General features: G+C 50.2%; 1 protein-coding gene across 2 annotated transcripts in view; it reads right to left on the reverse strand.

Moving 5' to 3' along the window:
* LOC134989673 (oocyte zinc finger protein XlCOF22-like) overlaps positions 1–25,259 on the reverse strand; it is a 77,372-nt gene that overhangs the window by 42,546 nt on the left and 9,567 nt on the right. For both annotated transcript variants that reach the window (XM_063950621.1, XM_063950620.1), the window contains exons 2-5: positions 24,444–24,595; positions 23,119–23,310; positions 14,070–14,148; positions 13,853–13,950 (exon numbers count right to left, since the gene is read on the reverse strand). In XM_063950621.1, coding sequence (XP_063806691.1) covers positions 13,853–13,950; positions 14,070–14,148; positions 23,119–23,310; positions 24,444–24,521 — 447 coding nt within the window. In that variant the 5' untranslated portion in view covers positions 24,522–24,595. The remainder of the gene's footprint in view (positions 1–13,852; positions 13,951–14,069; positions 14,149–23,118; positions 23,311–24,443; positions 24,596–25,259) is intronic.

Here is a 25,259-nt window from a genome sequence, read left to right on the forward strand (position 1 = left end):
GGATGCTGGGGTTCCTGAAAGGACCATGGGGATTATACCAAAGCTCCCAAACGGGCGGGAGAGTGCGGATGACTCTGCAGCACCGAATGAGAGAACTCCAGGTCCTCCTTAGCCAGAGTATCAAATTTGTAAAATTTTACAAACGTGTTCTCCCCTGACCACGTAGCTGCTCGGCAAAGTTGTAATGCCGAGACCCCTCGGGCAGCCGCCCAAGATGAGCCCACCTTCCTTGTGGAGTGGGCCTTTACAGATTTAGGCTGTGGCAGGCCTGCCACAGAATGTGCAAGTTGGATTGTGCTACAGATCCAACGAGCAATCGTCTGCTTAGACGCAGGAGCACCCATCTTGTTGGGTGCATACAATATAAACAACGAGTCAGATTTTCTGACTCCAGCTGTCCTTGCAATATATATTTTTAATGCTCTGACAACGTCCAGTAACTTGGAGTCCTCCAAGTCACTTGTAGCCGCAGGCACTACAATAGGCTGGTTCAGATGAAATGCTGACACCACCTTAGGGAGAAAATGCGGACGAGTCCGCAGTTCTGCCCTGTCCGAATGGAAAATCAGATATGGGCTTTTGTAAGATAAAGCTGCCAGTTCTGACACTCTCCTGGCCGAAGCCAGGGCTAGTAACATGGTCACTTTCCATGTGAGATATTTTAAATCCACCTTTTTTAGTGGTTCAAACCAATGAGATTTTAGAAATTCCAAAACCACATTGAGATCCCACGGTGCCACTGGAGGCACCACAGGAGGCTGTATATGCAGCACTCCCTTAACAAAGGTCTGGACTTCAGGGACTGAAGCCAATTCTTTTTGAAAGAAAATCGACAGGGCCGAAATTTGAACCTTAATAGATCCCAATTTGAGACCCATAGACAATCCTGATTGCAGGAAATGTAGGAATCGACCCAGTTGAAATTCCTCCGTCGGAGCACTCCGATCTTCGCACCACGCAACATATTTTCGCCAAATTCGGTGATAATGTTGCACGGTTACTTCCTTCCTTGCTTTAATCAAAGTAGGAATGACTTCTTCCGGCATGCCTTTTTCCTTTAGGATCCGGCGTTCAACCGCCATGCCGTCAAACGCAGCCGCGGTAAGTCTTGAAACAGACAGGGACCCTGCTGAAGCAAGTCCCTCCTTAGAGGTAGAGGCCACGGATCTTCCGTGATCATCTCTTGAAGTTCCGGGTACCAAGTCCTTCTTGGCCAATCCGGAACCACTAGTATCGTTCTTACGCCTCTTTGCCGTATAATTCTCAATACTTTTGGTATGAGAGGCAGAGGAGGAAACACATACACCGACTGGTACACCCAAGGCGTTACCAGCGCGTCCACAGCTATTGCCTGCGGATCTCTTGACCTGGCGCAATACCTGTCCAGTTTTTTGTTGAGGCGAGACGCCATCATGTCCACCATTTGTCTTTCCCAACGGGTTACCAGCATGTGGAAGACTTCTGGATGAAGTCCCCACTCTCCCGGGTGAAGATCGTGTCTGCTGAGGAAGTCTGCTTCCCAGTTGTCCACTCCCGGGATGAACACTGCTGACAGTGCTATCACATGATTCTCTGCCCAGCGAAGAATCCTTGCAGCTTCTGCCATTGCACTCCTGCTTCTTGTGCCGCCCTGTCTGTTCACATGGGCGACTGCCGTGATGTTGTCCGACTGGATCAACACCGGTTTTCCCTGAAGCAGAGGTTCTGCCTGGCTTAGAGCATTGTATATTGCTCTTAGTTCCAGAATGTTTATGTGAAGAGACGTTTCCAGGCTCGTCCATACTCCCTGGAAGTTTCTTCCTTGTGTGACTGCTCCCCAGCCTCTCAGGCTGGCGTCCGTGGTCACCAGGATCCAATCCTGTATGCCGAATCTGCGGCCCTCCAATAGATGAGCACTCTGCAACCACCACAGAAGAGACACCCTTGTCCTTGGAGACAGGGATATCCGCAGGTGCATCTGAAGATGCGACCCTGACCTTTTGTCCAACAGATCCCTTTGGAAAATTCTTGCGTGGAATCTGCCGAATGGAAGTGCTTCGTAAGAAGCCACCATTTTTCCCAGGACTCTTGTGCATTGATGTACAGACACCTTTCCTGGTTTTAGGAGGTTCCTGACAAGCTCGGATAACTCCTTGGCTTTTTCCTCCGGGAGAAAAACCTTTTTCTGAACCGTGTCCAGAATCATCCCTAGGAACAGCAGACGAGTTGTCGGCATTAACTGGGATTTTGGAATATTCAGAATCCACCCGTGCTGTTTTAGCACTTCTTGAGACAGTGCTAATCCCATCTCTAGCTGTTCTCTGGACCTCGCCCTTATTAGGAGATCGTCCAAGTATGGGATAATTAATACGCCTTTTCTTCGAAGAAGAATCATCATCTCGGCCATTACCTTTGTAAAGATCCGAGGTGCCGTGGACAATCCGAACGGCAGCGTCTGAAACTGATAGTGACAGTTTTGTACAACGAACCTGAGGTACCCCTGGTGTGAGGGGTAAATTGGAACGTGGAGATACGCATCCTTGATGTCCAAGGATACCATAAAGTCCCCCTCTTCCAGGTTCGCTATCACTGCTCTGAGTGACTCCATTTTGAACTTGAACTTCTTTATGTACAGGTTCAAGGACTTCAGATTTAGAATAGGCCTTACCGAGCCATCCGGCTTCGGTACCACAAAAAGAGTGGAATAATACCCCTTCCCTTGTTGCAGAAGAGGTACCTTGACTATCACCTGCTGAGAGTACAGCTTGTGAATGGCTTCCAAAACCGTCTCCCTTTCGGAGGGGGACGTTGGTAAAGCAGACTTCAGGAAACGGCGAGGTGGATCTGTCTCTAATTCCAACCTGTATCCCTGAGATATTATCTGCAGGATCCAGGGATCTACTTGCGAGTGAGCCCACTGCGCGCTGTAATTTTTGAGACGACCCCCCACCGTCCCCGAGTCCGCTTGAGAAGCCCCAGCGTCATGCTGAGGCTTTTGTAGAAGCCGGGGAGGGCTTCTGATCCTGGGAAGGAGCTGCGTGTTGCTGTCTCTTCCCTCGACCTTTGCCTCGTGGCAGATATGAATAGCCCTTTGCTCTCTTATTTTTAAAGGAACGAAAGGGCTGCGGTTGAAAAGTCGGTGCCTTTTTCTGTTGGGGAGTGACTTGAGGTAGAAAGGTGGATTTCCCGGCTGTAGCCGTGGCCACCAAATCTGATAGACCGACTCCAAATAACTCCTCCCCTTTATACGGCAAAACTTCCATATGCCGTTTTGAATCCGCATCGCCTGTCCACTGTCGCGTCCATAAAGCTCTTCTGGCCGAAATGGACATAGCACTTACCCGTGATGCCAGTGTGCATATATCCCTCTGTGCATCACGCATATAAAGAAATGCATCCTTTATTTGTTCTAACGACAGTAAAATATTGTCCCTGTCCAGGGTATCAATATTTTCAATCAGGGACTCTGACCAAACTACCCCCGCACTGCCCATCCAGGCAGTCGCTACAGCTGGTCGTAGTATAACACCTGCATGTGTGTATATACTTTTTTGGATATTTTCCATCCTCCTATCTGATGGATCTTTAAGTGCGGCCGTCTCAGGAGAGGGTAACGCCACTTGTTTAGATAAGCGTGTTAGCGCCTTGTCCACCCTAGGAGGTGTTTCCCAGCGCTCCCTAACCTCTGGCGGGAAAGGGTATAATGCCAATAATTTCTTTGAAATTATCAGCTTTTTATCAGGGGCAACCCACGCTTCATTACACACGTCATTTAGTTCTTCTGATTCAGGAAAAACTATAGGTAGTTTTTTCATACCCCACATAATACCCTGTTTAGTGGTACCTGTAGTATCAGCTAAATGTAACGCCTCCTTCATTGCCAAAATCATATAACGTGTGGCCCTACTGGAAAATACGGTTGATTCGTCACCGTCACCACTGGAGTCATCGCCTGTGTCTGGGTCTGTGTCGACCGACTGAGGCAAAGGGCGTTTCACAGCCCCTGACGGTGTTTGAGTCGCCTGGACAGGCACTAATTGATTGTCCGGCCGTCTCATGTCGTCAAACGACTGCTTTAGCGTGTTGACACTATCCCGTAGTTCCATAAATAAAGGCATCCATTCTGGTGTCGACTCCCTAGGGGGTGACATCCTCATATTTGGCAATTGCTCCGCCTCCACACCAATATCGTCCTCATACATGTCGACACACACGTACCGACACACAGCAGACACACAGGGAATGCTCCTAACGAAGACAGGACCCACTAGCCCTTTGGGGAGACAGAGGGAGAGTTTGCCAGCACACACCAAAAGCGCTATATATATATCAGGGATAGCCTTATAATAAGTGCTCCCTTATAGCTGCTTTGTTATATCAAAATATCGCCATAAATGTGCCCCCCCCTCTCTGTTTTACCCTGTTTCTGTAGTGCAGTGCAGGGGAGAGACTTGGGAGCCGTCCTGACCAGCGGAGCTGTGAGAGGAAATGGCGCCGTGTGCTGAGGAGATAGGCCCCGCCCCTTTTCTGGCGGGCTCGTCTCCCGCTATTTAGAAAAATTAGGCAGGGGTTAAATATCTCCATATAGCCTCTAGGGCTATATGTGAGGTATTTTTAGCCTTTATAGGTAATCATTTGCCTCCCAGGGCGCCCCCCTCCCAGCGCCCTGCACCCTCAGTGACTGCCGTGTGAAGTGTGCTGAGAGGAAAATGGCGCACAGCTGCAGTGCTGTGCGCTACCTTTAGAAGACTGCAGGAGTCTTCAGCCGCCGATTCTGGACCTCTTCTGTTTTCAGCATCTGCAAGGGGGCCGGCGGCGTGGCTCCGGTGACCATCCAGGCTGTACCTGTGATCGTCCCTCTGGAGCTTGATGTCCAGTAGCCAAGAAACCAATCCATCCTGCACGCAGGTGAGTTGACTCCTTCTCCCCTCAGTCCCTCGCTGCAGTGATCCTGTTGCCAGCAGGACTCACTGTAAAATAAAAAACCTAGCTAAACTTTCTCTAAGCAGCTCTTTAGGAGAGCCACCTAGATTGCACCCTTCTCGGCCGGGCACAAAAATCTAACTGGAGTCTGGAGGAGGGTCATAGGGGGAGGAGCCAGTGCACACCACCTGATCGGAAAAAGCTTTACTTTTTGTGCCCTGTCTCCTGCGGAGCCGCTATTCCCCATGGTCCTTTCAGGAACCCCAGCATCCACTAGGACGATAGAGAAAACCTCGTTTGGAATACCCTTCCGAGTTAAGATCTGGCATTCAACCTCCATGCCGTCAAACATACCCGTGGTAAGTCTTGATAAGCGAACAGCCCCTGATGCAGAAGATCCTCCCGAAGAGGAAGAGGCCTCGGATCTTCCAGCAATAACTCCAGAAGATCCGCGTACCAAGCCCTTCTTGGCCAGTCCGAAGCAATGAGGATCGCCTGAACTCCTGTTCTCTTTATGAGCTTTAGAATCCTTGGGATGAGTGGAAGTGGAGGGAACACATACACTGACTTAAACACCCACGGAGTTACCAGAGCGTCCACTGCCACTGCTTTTTGGTCTCTCGACCGGAACAGTACCTCCGAAGCTTCTTGTTGAGACGGGAGGCCATCTTGTTTATTTGAGGTACACCCCAAAGACTTGTCACCTCCGTGAACACCTCCGGATGGAGGCCCCACTCCCATGGATGTAGATCGTGCCTGCTGAGGAAGTCTGCTTCCCAGTTGTCCACTCCCGGAATGAAGATCGCTGACAGCGCCACCGCATGCTTTTCTGCCCAGAGGAGGATTCTTGTCACCTCTGACATCGCAGCTCTGCTCTTCGTTCCGCCCTGTCGGTTTATGTAGGCCACCGGCGTTACATTGTCCGACTGTACTTGAATGGCTTGACCTTGCAGAAGGTGTGCCGCTTGTAGAAGACCGTTGTACACGGCTCTTAGTTCCAAAATGTTTTTTGGAAGACTGGATTCCAGGCTTGACCACCTTCCTTGGAAGTTTTCCCCTTGGGTGACTGCGCCCCAACATCTGAGACCTGCATCCGTGGTTAGAAGGATCCAGTTCTGAACCCCACAACCTGCGGCCTTCTAGAAGGTGAGGCAGTTGTAGCCACCACAGGAGTGAAATCCTGGCTTTCGGCGACAGACGTATCCGCTGGTGCATGTGAAGGTGAGAATCCGACCACTTATCCAGGAGATCCAGTTGGAAGGACCGTGCATGAAATCTTCCGTACTGTAGAGCCTCATAGGAGGCAACCATCTTCCCCAGAAGGCGAATGCACTGATGGACCAATACCTGGGTAGGCTTTAAGACATCCCAGACCATTGTCTGTATCACCAACGCTTTCTCCACCGGTAGAAACAACCTCTGCACTTGCGTGTCGAGGATCATCCCTAGGAAAGACAATCTCCTTGTCGGCTCTAAATGTGACTTTGGAAGATTCAGGATCCATCCATGATCCCTGAGAATTTGAGTCACGAGAGCAATGCTCTGCAACAACTTCTCCCTGGAGGACGCTTTCATTAGGAGATCGCCCAGATATGGAATTATATTCACTCCTCGCCTGCGGAGGAGAACCATCATCTCTGCCATTACCTTGGTGAACACCCTCGGTGCCGAGAAGAGGCCGAATGGCAGTGCCTGGAACAGATAGTGACAGTCCAACAGCGCAAATCTGAGATAAGCCTGGTGTGGCGGCCAAATTGAAATGTGGAGGTACGCATCTTTGATATCCAGGGATACCAGAAACTCCACCTCCTCCAGACCTGAAATCACCTCTCTCAGAGACTCCATTTTGAACTTGAAGTCCCTCAGATAAGGGTTTAACGATTTCAGGTTTAAAATTGGTCTGACCGAACCATCCGGTTTCGGTACCACAAAGAGCTTTGAATAGTAACCCTGGTTTTCCAGATGATGCGGCAATGGAACAATGACAGCTGACCTTTCCAAATTTTTGGATGGCTTCCTGTAGGATAGCCCTTACTGTCAGCAAAGCTGGCAAGCCTGATTTGAAGAATCTGTGAGGCGGGAGCTCTTGAAACTCCAGCCTGTACCCCTGGGACACAATATCCTGTACCCAGGGATCCAGGCCGGATGACAACCAGACGTGACTGAAGCTTCTGAGTCTCGCTCCCACCTGCTTGTTCTTCAGGCTGTGAGGTCCACCGTCATGCTGAGGATTTTGAGGAAACAGAGGCAGGCTTCTGTTCCAGGGAACCTGCGCGTGCAAGTCTTTTGGATTTTGCTCGACCACCTCTGAAGAAAGTGGTAGGAGGCTTGGACTTCTTTGCTTTTGCGGCCCGAAAGAGCTGCATTGCGGACGTAGAAAAAGGTTTCTTCGCCGTCTGAGTGGCTGAGGGAAGAAAGATTGACGTACCAGCGGCTGCCGTGGAGATCCACGCATCCAATGCTTCCCCAAAGAGAGCCTGACCTGTGAAAGGTAGGTTCTCCACACTCTTCCTGGATTCCTGTGTGTTGAGACAGCCATGGAAGATGTCCTTGCATTCAGATGACCCAGGTCCTTCATGGCCTCCACCATGAAACCCACGGAATCCTGTACGTTATGTAAAAACAATTCAACGTCACTTCTATCCATAGTATCTAATTCTTCTAGTAATGTGCCTGACCACCTTACTATAGCCTTTGAAATCCATGCACAGGCAATAGTGGGCCTTAGCGCCATGCCAGAAGCCATGTACATGGATTTCAGCGTAGACTCAATCTTACGATCAGCCGGCTCTTTTCAAGCGGTAGACCCAGGGACAGGTAGCACCACATTTTTTGACAGTCTAGAAACAGAGGTGTCAACTATAGGGGGGTTTTCACACTTTTTCCTATCGTCTGGAATTTTTTCAAACCTGAGTTGCAGTCTCAGTATGCGCTATCCTAGTAGAAAATAAGAATTTACTTACCGATAATTCTATTTCTCGTAGTCCGTAGTGGATGCTGGGAACTCCGTAAGGACCATGGGGAATAGCGGCTCCGCAGGAGACTGGGCACATCTAAAGAAAGCTTTAGGATCACCTGGTGTGCACTGGCTCCTCCCCCTATGACCCTCCTCCAAGCCTCAGTTAGGATACTGTGCCCGGACGAGCGTACACAATAAGGAAGGATTTTGAATCCCGGGTAAGACTCATACCAGCCACACCAATCACACTGTACAACTTGTGATCTGAACCCAGTTAACAGCATGATAATAGAGGAGCCTCTAGAAAAGATGGCTCACTACAACAATAACCCGAATTTTTTTTTTTGGTAACAATAATTATGTACCAGTATTGCAGACAATCCGCACTTGGGATGGGCGCCCAGCATCCACTACGGACTACGAGAAATAGAATTATCGGTAAGTAAATTCTTATTTTCTCTGACGTCCTAGTGGATGCTGGGAACTCCGTAAGGACCATGGGGATTATACCAAAGCTCCCAAACGGGCGGGAGAGTGCGGATGACTCTGCAGCACCGAATGAGAGAACTCCAGGTCCTCCTCAGCCAGGGTATCAAATTTGTAGAATTTTACAAACGTATTTGCTCCTGACCAAGCAACTGCTCGGCAAAGTTGTAAAGCCGAGACCCCTCGGGCAGCTGCCCAAGATGATCCCACCTTCCTTGTGGAGTGGGCATTTACAGATTTTTGGCTGTGGCAGGCCTGCCACAGAATGTGCAAGCTGAATTGTACTACAAATCCAACGAGCAATCGTCTGCTTAGAAGCAGAAGCACCCAGCTTGTTGGGTGCATACAGGATAAACAGCGAGTCAGATTTTCTGACTCCAGCCATCCTGGAAACATATATTTTCAGGGCCCTGACCACGTCAAGCAACTTGGAATCCTCCAAGTCCTTAGTAGCCGCAGGTACCACAATAGGTTGGTTCATGTGAAATGCAGAAACCACCTAGGTAGAAATTGAGGACAAGTCCTCAATTCTGCCCTGTCAGAATGAAATATTAAGTAAGGGCTTTTATATGATAAAACCGCCAATTCTGACACACGCCTGGCTGAAGCCAGGGCTAACTCGTCACTTCCATGTGAGATATTTTAAGTCCACAGTGGTGAGTGGTTCAAACCAATGTGACTTTAGGAAACTCAACACAACATTGAGATCCCAAGGTGCCACTGGAGGCACAAAAGGAGGCTGTATATGCAGTACCCCTTTTACAAATGTCTGAACTTCAGGCACTGAAGCCCGTTCTTTTTGGAAGAAAATCGACAGGGCCGAAATTTGAACCTTAATGGACCCCAATTTTTGGCCCATAGACAGTCCTGTTTGCAGGAAATGGAGGAAACGACCCAGTTGAAATTCCTCTGTAGGGGCCTTCTTGGCCTCACCCCACGCAACAAATTTTCGCCAAATGCGGTGATAATGTTTTGCGGTTACGTCCTTCCTGGCCTTGACCAGGGTAGGGATGACTTCATCCGGAATGCCTTTTTCCTTCAGGATCCGGCGTTCAACCGCCATGCCGTCCAACGCAGCCGCGGTAAGTCTTGGAACAGACAAGGCCCCTGCTGGAGCAGGTCCTTTCTTAGAGATAGAGGCCACGGTTCGTCCGTGAGCATCTCTTGAAGTTCCAGATACCAAGTCCTTCTTGGCCAATCCGGAACCACGAGTATAGTTCTTACTCCTCTTCTTCATATGATTCTCAGTACTTTTGGTATGAGAGGCAGAGGAGGGAACACATACACTGACTGGTACACCCACGGCGTTACCAGAGCGTCCACCGCTATTGCCTGAGGGTCCCTTGACCTGGCGCAATATCTGTCTAGTTTTTTGTTTAGACGGGACGCCATTATGTCCACCTTTGGTTTTTCCCAACGGTTTACAATCAGGTGGAAGACTTCTGAGTGAAGTCTCCACTCTCCCGGGTGAAGGTCATGTCTGCTGAGGAAGTCTGCTTCCCAGTTGTCCACTCCCGGAATGAACACTGCTGACAGTGCTATCACATGATTTTCCGCCCAGCGAAAATCCTTGCAGCCTCTGCCATTGCCCTCCTGCTTCTCGTGCCGCCCTGTCTGTTTACGTGGGTAACTGACGTGATGTTGTCCGATTGGATCAATACCGCCTGACCCTGAAGCAGGGGTTTCGCTTGACTTAGGGCATTGTAAATGGCCCTTAGTTCCAGAATGTTTATATGAAGAGATGTCTCCAGGCTTGACCATAAGCCCTGGAAATTCCTTCCCTGTGTGACTGCTCCCCAGCCTCGCAGGCTGGCATCCGTGGCCACCAGGACCCAGTCCCGAATGCCGAATCTGCGGCCCTCTAGAAGATGAGCACTCTGCAACCACCACAGGAGGGATACCCTTGTCCCTGGTGACAGCGTTATCCGCTGAAGCATCTGAAGATGCGACCCGGACCATTTGTCCAGTAGGTTCCACTGTGCGTGGAATCTGCCGTATGGGATTGCTTCGTAGGAAGCCACCATTTTTACCCAGAACCCTTGTGCATTGATGCACTGGGACTTGGTTCGGTTTTAGGAGGTTCCTGACTAGCTCGGATAACTCCCTGGCTTTCTCCTCCGGGAGAAACACCTTCTTTCTGGACTATGTCCAGAATCATCCCTAGGAACAGAAGACAAGTCGTCGGAACCAGCTGCGATTTTGGAATATTGAAAATCCAATCGTGCTGCCACAACACTACCTGATATAGTGCTACACCGATCTCCAACTGTTCCCTGGATCTTACCCTTATCAGGGAATCGTCCAAGTAAAGGATAACTAAAATTCCCTTCCTTCGAAGGAATATCATCATTTCGGTCATTACTTCAGTAAAGACCCGGGGTGCCGTGGACCATCCCTACGGCAGCGTCCGAACTGATACAGTTCTGTACCATAACCTGAAATACCCTTGGTGAGAAGGATAAATTTTGACATGAAGGTAAGCATCCTTGATGTCCCGAGACATCATGTAGTCCCCTTCTTCCAGGTTTGCAATCACTGCTCTGAGTGACTCAATTTTGAATTTGAACCTCTGTATGCAAGTGTTCAAAGATTTTAGAGTTTAAAATCGGTCTCACCGAGCCGTCTGGCTTCGGTACCACAATAGTGTGGAATAATACCCCGTTCCCTGTTGCAGGAGGGGTACCTTGATTATCACCTGCTGGGAATACAGCTTGTGAATGGCTTCCAAAACTGCCTCCCTGTCAGCGGGAGACGTCGGTAAAACAGACTTTTGGAAACGGCGAGGGGAATACGTCTCGAATTCCAATTTGTACCCCTGAAATATTATCTGAAGGATCCAGGGGTCTACTTGCGAGTGAGCCCACTGCGCACTGAAATTCATTGAGAACGGGACCCCACCGTGCCTGAACTTGTAAAGCCCTAGCGTCATACTGAGGGCTTGGCATAGGCGGAAAAGGGTTTCTGTTCCTTGGAACTGGCTGATCTCTGCAGCCATTTTCCTCTCCCTCTGTCACGAGCAGAAAAGAGGAACCCTTTTGCCCGCTTGCCAACCAGGACTGCGCCTGATAATACGGCGTCTTATTTTGAGAGGCGACCTGGGGTACAGCCCCTCTTTTAAGGCAATACTTCCAAATGCTGTTTGGAATCCGCATCACCTGACCACTTTACTGGAATAATTGGACAACGCACTTATACTTGATGCCAGTCGGCAAATATTCCGCTGTGCATCATGCATATATAGAAATGCATCTTTTAATTGCTCTATAGGCAATAATATAGTGTCCTTATCTAGGATATCATATTTCCAGTCAGGGAATCCGACCACGCCAACCCAGCACTGCACATCCAGGCTGAGGCGATTGCTGGTCGCAGTATAACACCAGTATGTGTGTAAATACATTTTAGGATACGCTCCTGCTTTCTATCAGCAGGATCCTTAAGGGCGGCCATCTCAGGAGAGGGTAGAGCCCTTGTTTTTACAAGCGTGTGAGCGCTTTATCCACCCTAGGGGGTGTTTCCCAACGCACCCTAACCTCTGGCGGGAAAAGGTATACTGCCAATAACTTTTTTGAAATTATCAATTGTTATCGGGGGGAAACCCACGCATCATCACACACCTCATTTTATTTCTCAGATTCAGGAAAACTACAGGAAGTTTTTCCTCACCAACATAATACCCCTTTTTTTTTTTTTTTTTGGTGGTATTCATATTATCAGAAAAGTGTAAACTTTTTCCATTGCCTCAATCATGCAATGTGTGGCCTTATTGGAAATCACGGTTGTCTCTTCACCGTCGACACAGGAGTCAGTACCCTTGTCGGCGTCTGTATCTGAGGTAACGGGCGCTTTAGGGCCCCTGTATGAGACGTCTGGACATGCACAAGCTGAGTAGCCGGCTGTCTCATGTCAACCACTGTCTTTTATACAAAGCTGACACTGGCACGCAATTTCAACAGTACATCCACTCAGGTGTCGACCCCCTAGGGGGTGACAACACTATTTCAGACACTCTACTCCGTCTCCTCATCATTTTTCTCCTCATACATGTCGACACCAACGTACCGACACACAGCACACACACAGGGAATGCTCTGATAGAGGACAGGACCCCACTAGCCCTTTGGGGAGACAGAGGGAGAGTTTGCCAGCACACACCAGAGCGCTATATATATACAGGGATAACCTTATATAAGTGTTTTTCCCTTTATAGCTGCTGTATTGTTATATACTGCGCCTAATTTGTGCCCCCCTCTCTTTTTTAACCACTTTCTGTAGTGTAGTGACTGCAGGGGAGAGCCAGGGAGCTTCCCTCCAACTGAGCTGTGAGGGAAAATGGCGCCAGTGTGCTGAGGAGATAGGCTCCGCCCCTTTCTCGGCGTCCTTATCATCCTTTTTCTGTATGTTTTGGCAGGGGTTAAATGCATCCATATAGCCCAGGAGTTATATGTGATGCATTTATTTTAGCCATAAAAGGTTTTCTAACGATTTATTGCGTCTCAGGGCGCTGCCCCCCCCAGCGCCCTGCACCCTCAGTGACCGGAGTGTGAAGTGTGCTGAGAGCAATGGCGCACAGCTGCGGTGCTGTGCGCTACCTTATCTGAAGACAGGATCGTCTTCTGCCGCCGATTTTTCCGGACCTCTTCGCTCTTCTGGCTCTGTAAGGGGGACGGCGGCGCGGCTCCGGTGACCCATCCAGGCTGAACCTGTGATCGTCCCTCTGGAGCTAATGTCCAGTAGCCTAAGAAGCCCAATCCACTCTGCACGCAGGTGAGTCCGTTTCTTCTCCCCTTAGTCCCACGATGCAGTGAGCCTGTTGCCAGCAGGTCTCACTGAAAATATAAACCTAAACTAAAACTTTCACAGAGAGCTCAGGAGAGCCCCTAGTGTGCACCCTTCTCGTCGGGCACAGAAATCTAACTGAGGCTTGGAGGAGGGTCATAGGGGGAGGAGCCAGTGCACACCAGGTGATCCTAAAGCTTTCTTTAGATGTGCCCAGTCTCCTGCGGAGCCGCTATTCCCCATGGTCCTTACGGAGTTCCCAGCATCCACTAGGACGTCAGAGAAATCTGGGATATCATTCCCTTAATAAAAGCCACACACTGGGGTTCGGGCTCGGAAGGCTGAGACGTAATATTACATTCCTGAGTACATGGAATGGATTCCTCTGGAGAAGATACATATTCTGCCGCACAATACACAGAGTCCCTGGACATGGTAATGTGAGAATTTACACACACACACAGCAAAATGTCAGACACAGTTTCCCCCAAGTAGTGGTAGGAGGGGCATAGAGAGAGGGGCCAGCCCACACTATCAAACTCATGGCTTCTGGTTGACCCGTCTATACCCCATGGAACTAATGTGGACCTCAGCATCCTCTAGGATGTAACAGAAATAAAGTAAAATTTACCTATAGAATATCAGTGTATATGACACAAAGCTCCTCTATAGATCATACAGTGACAGTCACTTTGGTATATGGGCGAGACGCTAAATCCCACCTACCTGATCCTCCTGTGGGATCCTGTGATTCTCCTCTGTACAATCCTGGGAATACAGAGGACGGGGACATCTCTCTGGGGTATCTCTGTTACTGGGCCCATCTGTAGGAGACACACAGTGACTGAGTACAGTGTATATATGTGATTATCAGATGATGTGTGTATATAGGGGGTCCCCATACCTGCTCTCCCCTGTACAATACATGACAGTCTCCTCTTACCCAGTGATGTGAGGGTCCGGTGATTCTCCATCATCACGTCCTTGTACAGACCCCTGTGTTCCTCTATATACTCCCCCTCCTGCATGGAGACATAGACAGTGACAACCTGACACCTTATAGGAACCTGACACACACAGTGATACAGTCATCACCCAGACACGTCCCCTGGTGTTACTGTATAATGCCCCATTCCCAGCAGTCACCTCTCCAGTCATCACCCAGACACATCCCCCGACGTTACTGTATAATGTCCCATTCCCAGCAGTCACCTCTCCAGTCATCACCCAGACACATCCCCTGGTGTTACTGTATAATGTCCCATTCCCAGCAGTCACCTCTCCAGTCATCACCCAGACACGCCCCCTGGTGTTACTGTATAATGTCCCATTCCCAGCAGTCACCTCTCCAGTCATCACCCAGACACATCCCCTGGTGTTACTGTATAATGCCCCATTCCCAGCAGTCACCTCTCCAGTCATCACCCAGACACGCCCCCTGGTGTTACTGTATAATGTCCCATTCCCAGCAGTCACCTCTCCAGTCATCACCCAGACACGCCCCCTGGTGTTACTGTATAATGTCCCATTCCCAGCAGTCACCTCTCCAGTCATCACCCAGACACATCCCCTGGTGTTACTGTATAATGTCCCATTCCCAGCAGTCACCTCTCCAGTCATCACCCAGACACATCCCCTGGTGTTACTGTATAATGTCCCATTCCCAGCAGTCACCTCTCCAGTCATCACCCAGACACATCCCCCGGTGTTACTGTATAATGCCCAATTCCCAGCAGTCACCTCTCCAGTCAGCAGCCAGACACGTCCCCTGGTGTTACTGTATAATGCCCCATTCCCAGCAGTCACCTCTCCAGTCATCACCCAGACACGTCCCCTGGTGTTACTGTATAATGTCCCATTCCCAGCAGTCACCTCTCCAGTCATCACCCAGACACGCCCCCTGGTGTTACTGTATAATGTCCCATTCCCAGCAGTCACCTCTCCAGTCATCACCCAGACACATCCCCTGGTGTTACTGTATAATGTCCCATTCCCAGCAGTCACCTCTCCAGTCATCACCCAGACACGCCCCCTGGTGTTACTGTATAATGTCCCATTCCCAGCAGTCACCTCTCCAGTCATCACCCAGACACATCCCCTGGTGTTACTGTATAATGCCCCATTCCCAGCAGTCACCTCTCCAGTCATCACCCAGACACGTCCCCTGGTGTTACTGTATAATGTCCCATTCCCAGCAGTCACCTCTCCAGTCATCACCCAGACACGCCCCCTGGTGTTACTGTATAATGTCCCATTCCCAGCAGTCACCTCTCCAGTCATCACCCAGACACATCCCCTGGTGTTACTGTATAATGTCCCATTCCCAGCAGTCACCTCTCCAGTCATCACCCAGACACATCCCCTGGTGTTACTGTATAATGTCCCATTCCCAGCAGTCACCTCTCCAGTCATCACCCAGACACATCCCCCGGTGTTACTGTATAATGCCCAATTCCCAGCAGTCACCTCTCCAGTCAGCAGCCAGACACGTCCCCTGGTGTTACTGTATAATGCCCCATTCCCAGCAGTCACCTCTCCAGTCATCACCCAGACACGTCCCCTGGTGTTACTGTATAATGTCCCATTCCCAGCAGTCACCTCTCCAGTCATCACCCAGACACGCCCCCTGGTGTTACTGTATAATGTCCCATTCCCAGCAGTCACCTCTCCAGTCATCACCCAGACACATCCCCTGGTGTTACTGTATAATGTCCCATTCCCAGCAGTCACCTCTCCAGTCATCACCCAGACACGCCCCCTGGTGTTACTGTATAATGTCCCATTCCCAGCAGTCACCTCTCCAGTCATCACCCAGACACATCCCCTGGTGTTACTGTATAATGCCCCATTCCCAGCAGTCACCTCTCCAGTCATCACCCAGACACGTCCCCTGGTGTTACTGTATAATGTCCCATTCCCAGCAGTCACCTCTCCAGTCATCACCCAGACACGCCCCCTGGTGTTACTGTATAATGTCCCATTCCCAGCAGTCACCTCTCCAGTCATCACCCAGACACATCCCCTGGTGTTACTGTATAATGTCCCATTCCCAGCAGTCACCTCTCCAGTCATCACCCAGACACATCCCCTGGTGTTACTGTATAATGTCCCATTCCCAGCAGTCACCTCTCCAGTCATCACCCAGACACATCCCCCGGTGTTACTGTATAATGCCCAATTCCCAGCAGTCACCTCTCCAGTCAGCAGCCAGACACGTCCCCTGTCGTTACTGTATAATGTCCCATTCCCAGCAGTCACCTCTCCAGTCATCACCCAGACACATCCCCTGGTATTACTGTATATTGTCCCATTCCCAGCAGTCACCTCTACAGTCATCACCCAGACACATCCCCCGGTGTTACTGTATAATGTCCCATTCCCAGCAGTCACCTCTCCAGTCATCACCCAGACACATCCCCTGGTGTTACTGTATAATGTCCCATTCCCAGCAGTCACCTCTCCAGTCATCACCCAGACACATCCCCCGGTGTTACTGTATAATGTCCCATTCCCAGCAGTCGCCTCTCCAGTCATCACCCAGACACGTCACCTGGTGTTACTGAATAATGCCCCATTCCCAGCAGTCACCTCTCCAGTCATCACCCAGACACATCCCCTGGTGTTACTGTATAATGCCCCATTCCCAGCAGTCACATCTCCAGTCATCACCCAGACACATCATCTGGTGTTACTGTATAATGCCCCATTCCCAGCAGTCACCTCTCCAGTCATCACCCAGACACGTCCCCCGGTGTTACTGTATAATGTCCCATTCCCAGCAATCACCTCTCCAGTCATCACCCAGACACATCCCCTGGTGTTACTGTATAATGTCCCATTCCCAGCAGTCACCTCTCCAGTCATCACCCAGACACATCCCCTGGTGTTACTGTATAATGCCCCATTCCCAGCAGTCACCTCTCCAGTCATCACCCAGACACATCTCCTAGTGTTACTGTATAATGCCCCATTCCCAGCAGTCACCTCTCCAGTCATCACCCAGACACATCCCCTGGTGTTACTGTATAATGTCCCATTCCCAGCAGTCACCTCTCCAGTCATCACCCAGACACATCCCCTGGTGTTACTGTATAATGTCCCATTCCCAGCAGTCACCTCTCCAGTCATCACCCAGACACGCCCCCTGGTGTTACTGTATAATGTCCCATTCCCAGCAGTCACCTCTCCAGTCATCACCCAGACACATCCCCTGGTGTTACTGTATAATGCCCCATTCCCAGCAGTCACCTCTCCAGTCATCACCCAGACACGTCCCCTGGTGTTACTGTATAATGTCCCATTCCCAGCAGTCACCTCTCCAGTCATCACCCAGACACGCCCCCTGGTGTTACTGTATAATGTCCCATTCCCAGCAGTCACCTCTCCAGTCATCACCCAGACACATCCCCTGGTGTTACTGTATAATGTCCCATTCCCAGCAGTCACCTCTCCAGTCATCACCCAGACACATCCCCTGGTGTTACTGTATAATGTCCCATTCCCAGCAGTCACCTCTCCAGTCATCACCCAGACACATCCCCCGGTGTTACTGTATAATGCCCAATTCCCAGCAGTCACCTCTCCAGTCAGCAGCCAGACACGTCCCCTGGTGTTACTGTATAATGCCCCATTCCCAGCAGTCACCTCTCCAGTCATCACCCAGACACGTCCCCTGGTGTTACTGTATAATGTCCCATTCCCAGCAGTCACCTCTCCAGTCATCACCCAGACACGCCCCCTGGTGTTACTGTATAATGTCCCATTCCCAGCAGTCACCTCTCCAGTCATCACCCAGACACATCCCCTGGTGTTACTGTATAATGTCCCATTCCCAGCAGTCACCTCTCCAGTCATCACCCAGACACGCCCCCTGGTGTTACTGTATAATGTCCCATTCCCAGCAGTCACCTCTCCAGTCATCACCCAGACACATCCCCTGGTGTTACTGTATAATGCCCCATTCCCAGCAGTCACCTCTCCAGTCATCACCCAGACACGTCCCCTGGTGTTACTGTATAATGTCCCATTCCCAGCAGTCACCTCTCCAGTCATCACCCAGACACGCCCCCTGGTGTTACTGTATAATGTCCCATTCCCAGCAGTCACCTCTCCAGTCATCACCCAGACACATCCCCTGGTGTTACTGTATAATGTCCCATTCCCAGCAGTCACCTCTCCAGTCATCACCCAGACACATCCCCTGGTGTTACTGTATAATGTCCCATTCCCAGCAGTCACCTCTCCAGTCATCACCCAGACACATCCCCCGGTGTTACTGTATAATGCCCAATTCCCAGCAGTCACCTCTCCAGTCAGCAGCCAGACACGTCCCCTGTCGTTACTGTATAATGTCCCATTCCCAGCAGTCACCTCTCCAGTCATCACCCAGACACATCCCCTGGTATTACTGTATATTGTCCCATTCCCAGCAGTCACCTCTACAGTCATCACCCAGACACATCCCCCGGTGTTACTGTATAATGTCCCATTCCCAGCAGTCACCTCTCCAGTCATCACCCAGACACATCCCCTGGTGTTACTGTATAATGTCCCATTCCCAGCAGTCACCTCTCCAGTCATCACCCAGACACATCCCCCGGTGTTACTGTATAATGTCCCATTCCCAGCAGTCGCCTCTCCAGTCATCACCCAGACACGTCACCTGGTGTTACTGAATAATGCCCCATTCCCAGCAGTCACCTCTCCAGTCATCACCCAGACACATCCCCTGGTGTTACTGTATAATGCCCCATTCCCAGCAGTCACATCTCCAGTCATCACCCAGACACATCATCTGGTGTTACTGTATAATGCCCCATTCCCAGCAGTCACCTCTCCAGTCATCACCCAGACACGTCCCCCGGTGTTACTGTATAATGTCCCATTCCCAGCAATCACCTCTCCAGTCATCACCCAGACACATCCCCTGGTGTTACTGTATAATGTCCCATTCCCAGCAGTCACCTCTCCAGTCATCACCCAGACACATCCCCTGGTGTTACTGTATAATGCCCCATTCCCAGCAGTCACCTCTCCAGTCATCACCCAGACACATCTCCTAGTGTTACTGTATAATGCCCCATTCCCAGCAGTCACCTCTCCAGTCATCACCCAGACACATCCCCTGGTGTTACTGTATAATGTCCCATTCCCAGCAGTCACCTCTCCAGTCATCATCCAGACACATCCCCTGGTGTTACTGTATAATGTCCTATTCCCAGCAGTCACCTCTCCAGTCATCACCCAGACACTTCCCCTGGTGTTACTGTATAATGTCCCATTCCCAGTAGTCACATCTCCAGTCATCACCCAGACACGTCCCCTGGTGTTACTGTATAATGTCCCATTCCCAGCAGTCACCTCTCCAGTCATCACCCAGACACGTCCCCCGGTATTAATTTATAATGTCCCATTCCCAGCAGTCACCTCTCCAGTCATCACCCAGACACATTCCCTGGTGTTACTGTATAATGTCCCATTCCCAGCAGTCACCTCTCCAGTCATCACCCAGACATGTCCCCTGGTGTTACTGTATAATGTCCCATTCCCAGCAGTCACCTCTCCAGTCATCACCCAGACACACGTACCCTGGTGTTACTGTATAATGACCCATTCCCAGCAGTCACCTCTCCAGTCATCACCCAGACACATCCCCCGGTGTTACTGTATAATGTCCCATTCCCAGCAGTCACCTCTCCAGTCATCACCCAGACATGTCCCCTGGTGTTACTGTATAATGTCCCATTCCCAGCAGTCACCTCTCCAGTCATCACCCAGACACACGTACCCTGGTGTTACTGTATAATGCCCCATTCCCAGCAGTCACCTCTCCAGTCATCACCCAGACACATCCCCTGGCGTTACTGTATAATGCCCCATTCCCAGCAGTCACCTCTCCAGTCATCACCCAGACACATCCCCTGGCGTTACTGTATAATGTCCCATTCCCAGCAGTCACCTCTCCAGTCATCACCCAGACACATCCCCTGGTGTTAATGTATAATGTCCCATTCCCAGCAGTCACCTCTCCAGTCATCACCCAGACACATCCCCTGGTGTTACTGTATAATGTCCCATTCCCAGCAGTCACCTCTCCAGTCATCACCCAGACACATCCCCTGGTGTTACTGTACAATGTCCCATTCCAAGCAGTCACCTCTCCAGTCATCACCCAGACACGTCCCCTGGTGTTACTGTATAATGCCTCATTCCCAGCAGTCACCTCTCCAGTCATCACCCAGACACATCCCCTGGTGTTACTGTATAATGCCTCATTACCAGCAGTCACCTCTCCAGTCATCACCCAGACACATCCCCTGGTGTTACTGTATAATGTCCCATTCCCAGCAGTCACCTCTCCAGTCACCACCCAGACACAACCCCCGGTGTTACTGTATAATGTCCCATTCCCAGCAGTCACCTCTCCAGTCATCACCCAGACACGTCCCCCTGGTGTTACTGTATAATGTCCCATTCCCAGCAGTCACCTCTCCAGTCATCACCCAGACACGTCCCCCTGGTGTTACTGTATAATGTCCCATTCCGAGCAGTCACCTCTTCAGTCATCACCCAGACACGTCCCCTGGTGTTACTGTATAATGCCCCATTCCCAGCAGTCACCTCTTCAGTCATCACCCAGACACGTCCCCTGGTGTTACTGTATAATGCCCCTTTCCCAGCAGTCACTTCTCCAGTCATCACCCAGACACATCCCCTGGTGTTACTGTATAAGGCCCCATTCCCAGCAGTCACCTCTCCAGTCATCACCCAGACACGTCCCCTGGTGTTACTGTATAATGCCCCATTCCCAGCAGTCACCTCTCCAGTCATCACCCAGACACGTCCCCTGGTGTTACTGTATAATGCCCCATTCCCAGCAGTCACTTCTCCAGTCATCACCCAGACACATCCCCTGGTGTTACTGTATAAGGCCCCATTCCCAGCAGTCACCTCTCCAGTCATCACCCAGACACATCCCTGGTGTTACTGTATAATGTCCCATTCCCAGCAGTCACCTCTCCAGTCATCACCCAGACACGTTCCCCTGTGTTACTGTATAATGTTCCATTCCCAGCAGTCACCTCTCCAGTCATCACCCAGACACATCCCCTGGTGTTACTGTATAATGCCCCATTCCCAGCAGTCACCTCACCAGTCATCACCCAGACACGTCCCCTGGTGTTACTGTATAATGTCCCATTCCCAGCAGTCACCTCTCCAGTCACCACCCAGACACAACCCCCGGTGTTACTGTATAATGTCCCATTCCCAGCAGTCACCTCTCCAGTCATCACCCAGACACGTTCCCCTGTGTTACTGTATAATGTTCCATTCCCAGCAGTCACCTCTCCAGTCATCACCCAGACACATCCCCTGGTGTTACTGTATAATGTCCCATTCCCAGCAGTCACCTCTCCAGTCACCACCCAGACACAACCCCCGGTGTTACTGTATAATGTCCCATTCCCAGCAGTCACCTCTCCAGTCATCACCCAGACACGTCCCCCTGGTGTTACTGTATAATGTCCCATTCCGAGCAGTCACCTCTTCAGTCATCACCCAGACACGTCCCCTGGTGTTACTGTATAATGCCCCATTCCCAGCAGTCACCTCTTCAGTCATCACCCAGACACGTCCCCTGGTGTTACTGTATAATGCCCCTTTCCCAGCAGTCACTTCTCCAGTCATCACCCAGACACATCCCCTGGTGTTACTGTATAAGGCCCCATTCCCAGCAGTCACCTCTCCAGTCATCACCCAGACACGTCCCCTGGTGTTACTGTATAATGCCCCATTCCCAGCAGTCACTTCTCCAGTCATCACCCAGACACATCCCCTGGTGTTACTGTATAAGGCCCCATTCCCAGCAGTCACCTCTCCAGTCATCACCCAGACACATCCCCTGGTGTTACTGTATAATGTCCCATTCCCAGCAGTCACCTCTCCAGTCATCACCCAGACACGTTCCCCTGTGTTACTGTATAATGTTCCATTCCCAGCAGTCACCTCTCCAGTCATCACCCAGACACATCCCCTGGTGTTACTGTATAATGTCCCATTCCAAGCAGTCACCTCTCCAGTCATCACCCAGACACGTCCCCTGGTGTTAATGTATAATGCCCCATTCCCAGCAGTCACCTCTCCAGTCATCACCCAGACACATCCCCTGGTGTTACTGTACAATGTCCCATTCCAAGCAGTCACCTCTCCAGTCATCACCCAGACACGTCCCCTGGTGTTAATGTATAATGCCCCATTCCCAGCAGTCACCTCTCCAGTCATCACCCAGACACATTCCCTGGTGTTACTGTACAATGTCCCATTCCAAGCAGTCACCTCTCCAGTCATCACCCAGACACGTCCCCTGGTGTTACTGTATAATGCCTCATTCCCAGCAGTCACCTCTCCAGTCATCACCCAGACACATCCCCTGTGTTACTGTATAATGCCTCATTACCAGCAGTCACCTCTCCAGTCATCACCCAGACACATCCCCTGTGTTACTGTATAATGTCCCATTACCAGCAGTCACCTCTCCAATCATCACCCAGACACATCCCCTGGTGTTACTGTATAATGTCCCTTTCCCGGCAGTCACCTCTCCAGTCATCACCAAGACACATCCCCTGGTGTTACTGTATAATGCCCCATTCCCAGCAGTCACCTCTCCAGTCATCACCCAGACACATCCCCTGGTGTTACTGTATAAGGCCTCATTCCCAGCAGTCACCTCTCCAGTCATCACCCAGACACATCCCCTGTGTTACTGTATAATGCCTCATTACCAGCAGTCACCTCTCCAGTCATCACCCAGACACATCCCCTGTGTTACTGTATAATGTCCCATTACCAGCAGTCACCTCTCCAATCATCACCCAGACACATCCCCTGGTGTTACTGTATAATGTCCCTTTCCCGGCAGTCACCTCTCCAGTCATCACCAAGACACATCCCCTGGTGTTACTGTATAATGCCCCATTCCCAGCAGTCACCTCTCCAGTCAGCAGCTGAATGATCTTGTTGGTGAGTTCCAGGATCTTCTGGTCATTGTGTCTGTCATGTATCAGTGAGTGAGGCGGAGGCACTGTGATTGTGAGCTGGGTCCTGCTCAGTACTCCTGACACATGGGGACGGCTGCTGGGTGTCTCACACTCATCGGATGTCTTCTTTACTACTGTGTAATCCTGTGCAATGGGAGAGACAACAAATGTAACTGCATAAACTCCCAGATCCCCTCACCTCCCCAGTCATGTCCCTGTATTATTACTATAGGTATAAGTGATGCCACTGTGATGCTCCCACATCCCCTCACCTCCCCAATCATGTCCCTATATTATTACTATAGATATAAGTGATGTCACTGTGACGCTCCCAGATCCCCTCACCTCCCCAATCATGTCCCTATATTATTACTATAGATATAAGTGATGTCACTGTGACGCTCCCAGATCACCTCACCTCCCCAGTCATGTCCTTGTATTAGTACAATAGATATAAGTGATGTCACGGTGACGCTACCAGATCCCCTCACCTCCCCAGTCATATCCCTGTATTATTACTATAGATATGTGACATCACTGTGATACTACCAGGTCCCCTCACCTCCCCAGTCATGTCCCTGTATAATTACTATAAATATAAGTGATGTCATTGTAACGCTCCCAGATCACCTCACCACCCCAGTCATGTCCCTGTATTATTACTATAGATATGTGACGCTCCCAGATCCCCTCACCTCCCGTCATGTCCCTGTATTATTACTATAGATGTAATTGATATCACTGCGACAATCCCAGATCCCCTCACCTCCCCAGTCATGACCCTGTATTATTACTATAGATATAAGTGATGTCACTGTGACGCACCCAGATCCCCTCACCTCCCCCGTCATGTCCCTGTGTTATCACTATAGATGTAATTGATGTCACTGTGACGCTCCCAGATCCCCTCACCTCCCCAGTCATGTCCCTGTATTATTACTATAGATGTAATTGATGTCACTGTGACGCTCCCAGATCCCCTCACCTCCCCAGTCATGTCCCTGTATTATTACTATAGATGTAATTGATGTCACTGTGACGCTCCCAGATCCCCTCACCTCCCCAGTCATGTCCCTGTATTATTACTATAGATATAACTGATGACACTGTTACACTCCCAGATCTCCTCACCTCCCCAGTCATGTCCCTGTATTATTACTATAGACATAAGTGATGTCACTGTGACACTCCCAGATCCCCTCAGCTCCCCAGTCCTGTCCCTGTATTATTACTATAAACATAAGTGATGTCACTGTGACGCTCCCAGATCGCCTCACCTCCCCAGTCAGTATGTAGATGATCTCAAGGGTGATATTAATTATCCTCTCAGTTCTGTGACTCCTGTCTGTGTCCATCGTGTCAGGGAATCAGTGAGAATACAGACTGTGTGATGTGTAATAAATACTCTGGTTCCTCAAAGCTGGAGCGCCTAGGAAAAAATACAATACACAACACAGAGAACACATGTAACAGAGATATGTAAAACTGAGTGACCTGTGCCTTGAAAAAATAAGATTTTAAACCTACCGGTAAATATTTTTCTACTAATCCGTAGAGGATGCTGGGGACTCCGTAAGGACCATGGTGTATAGGCAGGCTCCGCAGGAGACATGGGCACTATTAAAGAACTTCAGTATGGGTGTGCACTGGCTCCTCCCTCTATGCCCCTCCTCCAGACCTCAGTTAGAGAAACTGTGCCCAGAGTAGACGGACAGTACGAGGAAAGGATTTATGTTAATCCAAGGGCAAGATTCATACCAGCCACACCGTATAACCTGGAATATACGCAACCAGTTAACAGTATGAATAAAAAACAGTATCAGCCAACGACTGATCTTAACTGTAACATAACCCTTATGTAAGCAATAACTATATACAAGTCATGCAGAAATATGTCCGCACTGGGACGGGCGCCCAGCATCCTCTACGGACTAGGAGAAAAAGATTTACCGGTAGGTTTAAAATCTTATTTTCTCTTACGTCCTAGAGTATGCTGGGGACTCCGTAAGGACCATGGGGTTTATACCAAAGCTCCAGACCGGGCGGGAGAGTGCGGATGACTATGCAACACCGACTGAGCAAACATGAGGTCC

Source organism: Pseudophryne corroboree, unplaced genomic scaffold (assembly GCF_028390025.1).
Source record: "Pseudophryne corroboree isolate aPseCor3 unplaced genomic scaffold, aPseCor3.hap2 scaffold_1114, whole genome shotgun sequence".
Lineage (NCBI taxonomy): Eukaryota > Metazoa > Chordata > Amphibia > Anura > Myobatrachidae > Pseudophryne > Pseudophryne corroboree.